Here is a 10,003-nt window from a genome sequence, read left to right on the forward strand (position 1 = left end):
AGTCTGGTACGACGTCATCGGGCGTGTTTAAATCAAATTAAAAATTAAATTTTTTAAAAAAAAAATTGAAACATTCAATTTAATTAATTAATTAGAAATTGTTACATTTTTCAGAAGATTTGCGCGAAACTCGATAAAAAAAAATAAAATTTTATTACGCGTTTCTTTTTTGATAAAATTTATTGACTTGAAAAGTGACAATAATTGTGAAACTATTTGAACAAAGTTTAAACTGTGATTAACTTAATTGCGATACTCGTTATTATTTTATTAAATGTGTCATGTTTCCAAGTTGTGTCTCCAATTAAAAGAAACTCAAGTGTGTAAATAAAAAAATAATATACATATATATATAAATTGGAAATTATATCTGAAAGATATAATTATTCGAAATTGATTTTCAAGGAATTATGAGTTTACCCAGCGGCGTTGATATGCAAAATTTAATGTCGCAACACCCTGTATTAGGTGCCTTACCACCAGCTTTTTTCCTACGAGCCGCATCGGAACGATATCAGCGCACTCCAAAATGCGCACGCTGCAGAAACCACGGAGTGGTAAGATGATTTTCTCCCACCTTTAGTAATATTCATTTCCAAAAGTAATCCCCAAGTCGAGATCAGAAATTTATAATAGCAATAGATTAGAATAGCATATGAATAGCATTGTTAGGAAACAAATTAATATGAAAATAGTTAACAGAAGCTTTTTCTTTCTTCTTTTTCTTTTCATTGCCACGTAGGCGCTTCCCTTACTACCCTCTCTCCTACTGCTGCTGCTTTCTCGCTACAGTTTCAAATTCATTGGCAGTGCCTAAAGTCATCTTAGATTAGTTCTTATCTCATAAAGTCAGCAGGATCGGAGACGTCCCAGCTTTCATTTTTCATCTTGATTTAAAAAAAAAACCAATTTTTATGGCACTGATTAGGAAATCTATTATGGTATACGAAAAGCTTCTTTGAAACACTGTGATTTCATTTGAGTTTCATAGGTATCTGAACCCCTTATGGAACCAGTAAATCTACTGATGAACATTCGTCTCATTTTTGTACAAGCACATTTAAAAATTATGATAAAGTAGTCAATGTATACCACAGCTTTTATTTTTCTATTTCCAAACAATTACTCTTTATGAGTATCCCCTTATTTCAAATCTTCACTTTATGTAGGTTTTTAGAATTTATCTTATTTTTTAAGATAAGTATATTCTCTTGAATATACTTGGATTTTGATAATATTATGCAAGCAATGTTTCTAGTGCTAGTTCAAATGTTGTGATATAGATGAAGATATCATAAGATAGTTTCTGTTACCATATTATTAACAAATTGCATATAGTATATAGTATATTGCTATATCTTTCCCAATTACTTATCTGTATTTTTTGCCTTTATATATTCCCTACTGTTCGATATTAAAACTACATTTTACTAGCTTTCGAACTAGTCAATAAAGAAATTTATTGCAACAACCCGGACCATGGCTAAGTATTACGGAGTACACAATAAATCGTATATTAATTTGTCGTACTTCAATAAAATATAATATTTGCTAAGTTCAGTTAGAAAGTCCTTGCTGGGTTTTGCAGAAAGTTATAGAAACGGAATAAGAAATTACGGATATACACTTGAAATGTGCAGAACGTACTCAAGGAAGAGCTCTACATCTAATAAAAGAATAAATTTATAAGTCAATTATAGTACATACGAATATAAACCCTTGTTTTGATACCAAAAGATTTTTTTCCTAAAAACATCTATTGTTGTAGGATCACATCAGACTAATAATGCTACTTAAACGTTCGACTTCTCTCTCGATTGGCTTTAAGTTGTTTTTAGTTTGATTGAAATATACTCGTTTAATGTTCACCTCCTATTGATTCATAAAACAATATAACTTTTATCACAGAAAAAATTTCTTGTAATATCCAACAATTTATATCAATCATTTTTATTTTATATATTAACAATCAAAGCTTTCAGAATATATGTATTATATATGATAATACTAATTATCTTATAAAAAAGATGTATAGCTTAGGATTTCTTTATTCTCTTTTAAGTCCTTAAATTAAAAAGTAGGGATTGAAAATTCTAATAATTTATATTGAACTAGAATATCATATGTATTTGTTCCAATCAATGCCTTTATTCCACTCGGTACGTGGAACGCTCGGTAACTTATACAAATTTTTGACTTTCTAATAGTTTTATATCACTTCTTAGCAAAAATTAATTCAATTTAAACCAAAATCAAATCTAAATTAAATTTAAATATGAGATAAATAAAAGTAATTCAGATGTCTTTGAATGTTATCATTTACAGTGCGACTTTCCCCTGTCTTTTCTGTTTTGAAAAACATCCCGATTCTAACATCGAAAAAGTTTTCCTATCTGCCGAGAGTATTCTAAGATAAATACCGAAATTGTAAAAGTTGAAGCGGCACTTAGCAGTGTAGGCTTACTTTTCTCTTCGTCATCCAAAACTTGATAAAACAATGATGCTTTCATATTCAGTCTTTTTACGCGAGTTCCGAAAAAATAATATTCCATACAAGCACAGAGGCCCTACTTCTTTAAAGTAATTGATTTGTTGATATATAACTTCATGAAGTTGGGAATAATGATAACACAATCGTTGTGTGTATTATTTGAAGGAATATAGCTCCGCGGCCTTTAAATTCAATGTTCCCCCTTCATGAATTTAGAGTAATTTCCTAAGTTTAACTTTTCCAATAAACAGTAGTACAAATATTATTTTTCACAGTCTTAAGGCATCTTCGGATGAATAGTTATTTCCAGTAACTCAGGTAGTATCCTTGAGCAGTATTAGGTGATGTTCCATAAATCATAATGTTCTGAAACTGTATATATTTGATAGAATAGTTTTAATGTAAGAAATTTTGATTATACCTATAACTATCTTCTAAAATTTTCTAAGAATATTTAACATAAATCAATCTTTAAGTGGAGTAAAGTCATATCGGGTTCATAAATTGTTATGCTAGAAGCCAACCACAGGTCCTCGTCTATTAGTATGTCTAATACTAATAGAAGTTAAACTAATAGAAGTTAAACTAATAGAAGTTAAACTAATAGAAATTTATGTTAATGTATATTCTCAACTCTGTGATGTACATATTTTTAATACAATATGTATGAAGATATTATATATGAAATCATATCTTCTCATCTATTGTTTTAATAACTAAAATATTTTTTTCATATTATTTAGTAAAATTTTTTTTTTGTTTTCTACTTTGTAGGTAAGTGCATTGAAAGGACACAAGCGGTACTGCAGGTGGCGAGATTGCGTCTGCGCCAAATGCACTCTAATTGCAGAACGTCAACGTGTAATGGCAGCACAGGTTAGTCGTGTTAGTAAATAAAAAGTTACAGTGTAACTCAATTATAACGAAATTACAATCTAAATTTTTGAAATATTATATTTTATTACAATTACAAAACTTATTATACACCATTGTATTCGAGAAAATGATATAGTAGTATTCTTCGATATAGAAGAAAAGTATTTTATATCACTCATCTTTCTCTGAACCCATTTCCTGAACTTATTTGAGAATAAGGATTAGGTTCAATTGATAGTTGATAAACCATATTCATTATTAGACTGATTAATATTTAATAGAACATTAACAATATTTTATTTAAACACTAAAAGGTAATGAGTTAGCTGACTTAACTAATGACTTAACTAAATGTATTTTACTCTCACGATATCTACGACCAGATATTAATATTGACTTAACACATTGAATATACAATATTTATTGTGATAGAGTATACTTGGAACTTTGAGATATATACATTGAGATAGCTAGTGTATCTTCATTAAGTGCTTACTCAACAAGATTCAATAAATATTGAGGAACACTAGTTTCAAATTTCTTACAGCAATAATGTGACTTTCCTTATAAAGTTCCAAACTTTAAATAAATGCACCATTAATACGTTTGATCAAATCATATATAAAACTAATCATAATTCTCAAGACGTTATATATAATATAAGTGTCAACGGGTATTTAATTTAACACATCATATAAATGGATTGGCTTGTTGGACATTAAACATAGAGATTATTTTGTAATCACATAATTAGAAATTTTATAAAACAAAAAATTGAAGAGTATATTGGAAATATGACCGCCGGTGAAAATGTAGTTCAATTTACATGAACTGGATCGTGCATGCATTTAAAACAAGAGCTTACTCTCAAGAATAAAATCGAAAATTAAAATTAATTATATATTATGATATTACACAAAAAAGGACAACAATGAGTAGTATAGTGTGAAAACGCCGAAATACAATTAGAGAAAATGGACATTATATACTGAAGAGGCGCTACGTATGCAAAACTCAAATGGAAGTAGATTCCTATACAAGATGACAAGCTTATTGTGACCTGTGTAGTACCAAATGATAATAATGAAGATGATGAGAGTCATTTAATTGTAATTATTTTATTATTCTATCTTAGAAGGCTAGATATAGAGTAGCCATCTAAAGCAAGTACTTTAATATTAAATTTCGAATAAAGGGATGTATCATCTAAATATCATCTAAAAATTTTAATAAGTATTTTAATATAAATAAATAAGTTAGAGTTGACTTTAAATAAACAGAAATAAAAACTGGTTTTTGGCGAAAAAAATATAAATAAATAAAATGCATTCTGAGAATGCGGATATGTGGACTTTTCATACGGCAATCAGTCCTTTATCGTCCACTTCAAATGAAGTTGTCAGTATAAATTACAAGTATAGCAGTTTCTTTGATGTACCTTCAAAGTTGAGTAATAAAACAGTTTTTTTACGAGCAATCACACTCCAACCTAACATAAACCCATTCCTACAAGTTTTAGGACTTCCTTCCTTATATGTATGCCATTATGTGCATATATTCCAATAATATGGGCATATAGAAATTTTTCCGAAGTTAGAACATATTTCGAAGTCATTGATTTAAATCCGTCGCAAAATGATTTTAAGTGTAACCATTTCTTAACTAGTAACTTAGAAAACTCATCTCCTAGGTTTCACTCTAATTGGATTTGAACAAGTACTGAAAAACGTTACCTACGAATTCTTTATGCAGAAACTCCTTCGTAGATCTCAGTATATATAAACGAATAAACGGATTTATAGAAAGAAAAGTTGGTATAGACATTTCAAATCTCTTCAAGAACCACAAGCTGTTCCTGTCTTATAAAGTTTAAATATGTGTACAGACTGGTATATGGTATATACATTATTTTTTATAATTTAATTTCTTATAATTTAATTAATTTTATTTTCATATATTAATAAGTGTATATTAATTATTCATATAATTTTTTTCTTGTGTTCGGTGCCCAAAACATCACTACTTTACTTTTAACTAGTATTTTTATTTAATAGTCTCTACTTTATTCGTTTAAAAAATATTAAAAATAATTAAAATATAATTATGAAAACATTATTATTGTAATTAATGAAAAAAAATCGTTATAAGCGAATTATATTGTTAATAAAAGTTTAAACAAATATCGTATTTAAGTGTTATTAGAGAGAACTAATCACAGTGAAATTATTTTTTGTTCCTTGCAGGTTGCTTTACGCCGCCAACAGGCACAGGAAGAGAATGAAGCAAGAGAACTCGGCCTATTGTATACCAGTGTGCCTGGATCAGCACAACAAAACAGCACAGAAAATGGTACATCATCTCAGCAACAAAGTCCAGTTGCCCAACAACCAAATGGCGTATTTCATGCGGGCATACCATCACCTCCAAGTGACGGTCTGGACACCAGCAACCATCGCATTTCTTTCAACGGCAATGAATCGGATACCGATATGCGAATTTCAATGAATTACTCGCCCAATCGTACAGAAGTCGACAGTCCTGGTAAGTAGTAGCCGCAATGCTGCAATTTGTTACAAATAATTAACGAAAACGGATAGACTGTTGGTTAACGGGGGTAGAGGGTTTAAAAATGGGCCGCATGTGAAGCAGTAATTCGTACGTAAAAATTATTAAGTTAAAATTTATGCCTTGCTGCGTCAGTTCCATTCTTCAACGCAGCTCTTTGAGTTCACATCTTGAGTTTGTGTTACTTAAAGTATGAAAAAGTATATTTAAGTGTAAATTCAAAGTCCAAAGAAAGTGTCAAAGGTGCAACGACACGTAAAGCTGTATTAAGCGTGTTGGTACCGACAAGTGTACACATGTGTAGCAGTTTAAGGACGTGCAAAATGCGAGAAACGCGAATTTATTGCTCAAGAATCCATGAAATGTGCTTTGTATGAAAATCGCGGCGCCCAGCGCCCACCGCCCACCGCTCGGCGGTATTTCTAATTGAAAACGGAAATTGTTAAAAAGTTAAAAGTGCAAAGTGCAAAGGCGGCAGCCAGCCATGCAACTGCCGACGCGGTACTTCCTTGGAAAAATTCAATTTTTTTATTTAATGTGGAATTATTAATTGTTACCATATTAACTCAACCTCAGCCACTGAAATGAAAATATTTTTAGAGAAATTAAAAAATTTCAAAATATTAAACTGCCAATATCCAACTTCGCAGCTCTACAGTTTCTGCAGTGAAATATGAGTCAGTTATGAGGGTGCTACGCCCTTCTCAAGCAAATCAAATCAAAACTGTTGACACTCGACTTTTAGTCCTTACTTCAGTATCACTGTCATCTATCTCATGCGATGAGCCAATCGTTATATGTTTTCTCGGCATCTTAAAGCATCTTCCAAATCGAATTTGATATTTTAATAAAATGAAAATCGCACAACACTCTTCCACCGAGGTATCGACACACCGAGCACATGAGAGGATATCAAATAGTTTGTATCGTTACACTGACATGAAATTCAACACAATATCAATAAAAAGGCACCAAATGTATTTCCTTCTCAAGGACTCGCATGCATTTCTATAAGACAGCAAATACACACATTCCAAGGCTTGTTTCTGCGCGAAGCTATGCTATTCGTACCTCACCGACAAAAATCTCGGACTTAATTAAATTTCAAATAAAAGTGCTTCAGCAAATAAAAAATTAAAAAGGTATCGAATGACTTTTTTCGAATGACGGTTTTTTAAATTTAATAAAAATCTCTTCCTTTTTTCAATACTGGCATTTATTGTGTACTTAGCCAAGCAGGTAGCATGTATCTTGGATACTTTTAAATGTTACAAGCCCACAATGATTAAATATTTACAATTCCCGCGACTACTAAATGTGGGCTCTGCGGAGAAGACTCACATTTATTTTCAGTGTAAATAAATCTGTAGAAATTGTGTGCTTATAAACTCGATACTTTAGCAAATTTCTTATACATTTATCTTTTTTTTTTGAGAAAAATGAGAAAATAAAAACAATAATAATAAAAAAAATGAATGAATAATTGTATGAATCTTTTGATCTGAAGCACCTCGTCGGTTAATTTAATTAAATATTCCGCCAACTTCTGGCATAAGTTGCCTCGTTATGCCATGAATGGCAATAACCTTTTGCAGTGATGAGATGATAAACAAAAATAATAAATACCTCTCATACCTCAAAATGTAAGGAATCTGTTACTTTATAACGCACATTAAAAACCTCATTTATTAACTGCATGTTATCTCATACCTTTTTCCAGTTATAATAGAGTATATCTTATTATATTTAATTGAAAACATTATTTCATTTAATAAATTTTTTGTTTTAATTTTTTCTAGGTTCCAAACGCGCACGGTTATCAAACGAAACGGATCAAGACACAGGCTCTGAATCTAGTCCTAGCAGTCCACGCACTAAATGCAAAAGTTATAACATGTCTGGGAATCTCTCACCAGCAAGAACTGGTCCACCAAGCTCTCCAGAATCGGATCTTGATGTTGATTCTGCACCAGATGAAGCCACACCAGAAAACTTGAGCTTAAAGAAAGAAGACTCCATATCACCACCTAATACACCATCAGATAGTTTAAGTCTATTGCGTACATTTAACAATGGCAATGCACAAGGCTTCATACCATATCATCATACGCAATTTTTAAATGCTGCAATGCCCTCGCAATCTCACAACCAACACTCACCACATCAACACCAACCACCGATGCAACATCATGCACTGCCACAACAGCAACAACAAAGATCTCCAGTTGACGTATTGATGCGTGTCTTTCCAAATCGTAGACGCAACGATGTAGAACAACTCCTGCAACGCTATCGGGGTGACGTTATACAAGCCATGGAAGCAATGCTTTCAGGCGAGGATATATCACAAAGTCTCATAACGAATGTAACTGCTGGCGTAACAGTATCACCACCGACTGTACCACCGTCTCCGCCATTTCCATTGAAATCTGCTTTTTCGCCGCTTGTACCACCTGCAGTATTTGGTTCTCCTACACATCGCTACCCGCCTTTTATGCAAGCTCACGCAAAACGGTTTCTTGCCGCTCCCTACAGTGGCGCCACCTATTTGCCCGGAGTTTTGGCACCTGATCTAGAACAATCCGAATCGAATGGCGGTACTTCACTTGATCGAAACAGTAATGCCGGCGACTCACAGGATTGAAACAACGGTTCAGCCGATTTTAACGGCATGTTTAGACCCTTCGAATAAGTTATCTGCAGTTTGAGTGATTTTAGATATGTAAGTCCAATACTCTTTGTTCTGGCCATTATGTTACCAAAATTGTAAATAAAAAATACTTATTAAGGATTTTGTTTTTAAATTTAGTTATCTCAAAAACAAAATATTAAGGAAATTTACAACGTTTAGGGAATACGTCTTTTAGTCGATACAAAGCTATATTTTTCATTTAGTTATGTACTTAATTTTATGTATACTCAATATTTCTTTAAGTGTAAAATGGATTTTATTGAAAACGCATAGCACACGAATTTATCGTTTACCAGTGTAAAATATTTAAATTATATTGTGTATTTTATGTATAGAAGAATTATAATGAAATTTTAAATTTATGAATTGTAAAACTACGAAGTACTGTGTTAAATAAATGCATATTATACGAATTCTTTAAAAAAAATTAATGGATTTCAAAGTTCTGTTAAAAAATCTAAATAAATCAATTAATTTTAGATTTCTGGAATCGTACTCCCATAACCATTCTTGCGAAAAGGGCATCTAAAAGCGATCGGTTCTATGTTGTTGAAATACTTGTCAATGCCGTTCACAATTCTTGTCAGAATTTCTTCTATTGCGGATGAAAACGTATAGTTGAAGGTTCTCCAAACCAAAGGACTATCCGAGCTACAGTGAAAATGAAATGAGAGAGCATATGGTTTTAAAAGAAGACTACTAGTTTGACTGCTAATTGTCAAATATGCTAATATACTTGATACAGAGTGATATACGTATTTATCGAGACACATAGAAAAGTTTATCTGAAAGAATTATTTAAACTATAATATGTACCACTGCATTTAAATTCATCAAACATCCTTTCTCTTTCAATATATTTGCAAATATGTCCTTATGTTTAAATGGATTTAAAACTTATGACGGCTGAAAACTGTTTTCCGTTCAGAATATCATTTTTGCAGAAATCTTCATATATATCATATAATATATATATATTTCTTTACAATTTTTTCTACTCATTTTTTGTATAACATTACTTTCTTATCTCCTAAATATTTTTCGCTAAGAAGAACCACATTACACACCTCGATAGAAGAATCGGTTATCCGAAGTACAAAAGAAACCAATATTAATCTATAATACTTATTAACCTCCTTCAACTATATATGTTGGTAATTTACTAATTTAACAAAAGGAAAAGAACACCGTGGCTAGTGCTCTTACTCCAGATATCATGTCTTCTACTCGGTTAACACTTATATGCAGAACTTAAATCATTCGCTAACGTTATAGCGATTTGTTACACTATGAGACTCTACTCATATTTTACAGTTATCGGCTGAAATTCAACGCTGATATTAGAGGCAATACCCCAGGCTACTCCAGATTAGTTTGTT

The 10,003-nt window shown here is 31.4% G+C and overlaps 1 protein-coding gene across 1 annotated transcript; it reads left to right on the top strand.

The window, feature by feature from the left end:
• Positions 1-304: 304 nt before the first annotated feature.
• LOC119678174 (doublesex- and mab-3-related transcription factor A2-like) lies at positions 305-8,793 on the top strand. Its single transcript, XM_038089875.1, has 4 exons — positions 305-557; positions 3,266-3,367; positions 5,611-5,908; positions 7,732-8,793. Exons 1-4 carry the CDS (start codon positions 411-413, stop codon positions 8,574-8,576), a joined length of 1,392 nt encoding a protein of 463 aa, XP_037945803.1. The 5' UTR covers positions 305-410; the 3' UTR covers positions 8,577-8,793.
• The last annotated feature ends 1,210 nt before the right edge of the window (positions 8,794-10,003 follow it).

The sequence above is a fragment of the Teleopsis dalmanni genome, chromosome 2 (assembly GCF_002237135.1).
Source record: "Teleopsis dalmanni isolate 2A chromosome 2, ASM223713v2, whole genome shotgun sequence".
NCBI lineage: Eukaryota > Metazoa > Arthropoda > Insecta > Diptera > Diopsidae > Teleopsis > Teleopsis dalmanni.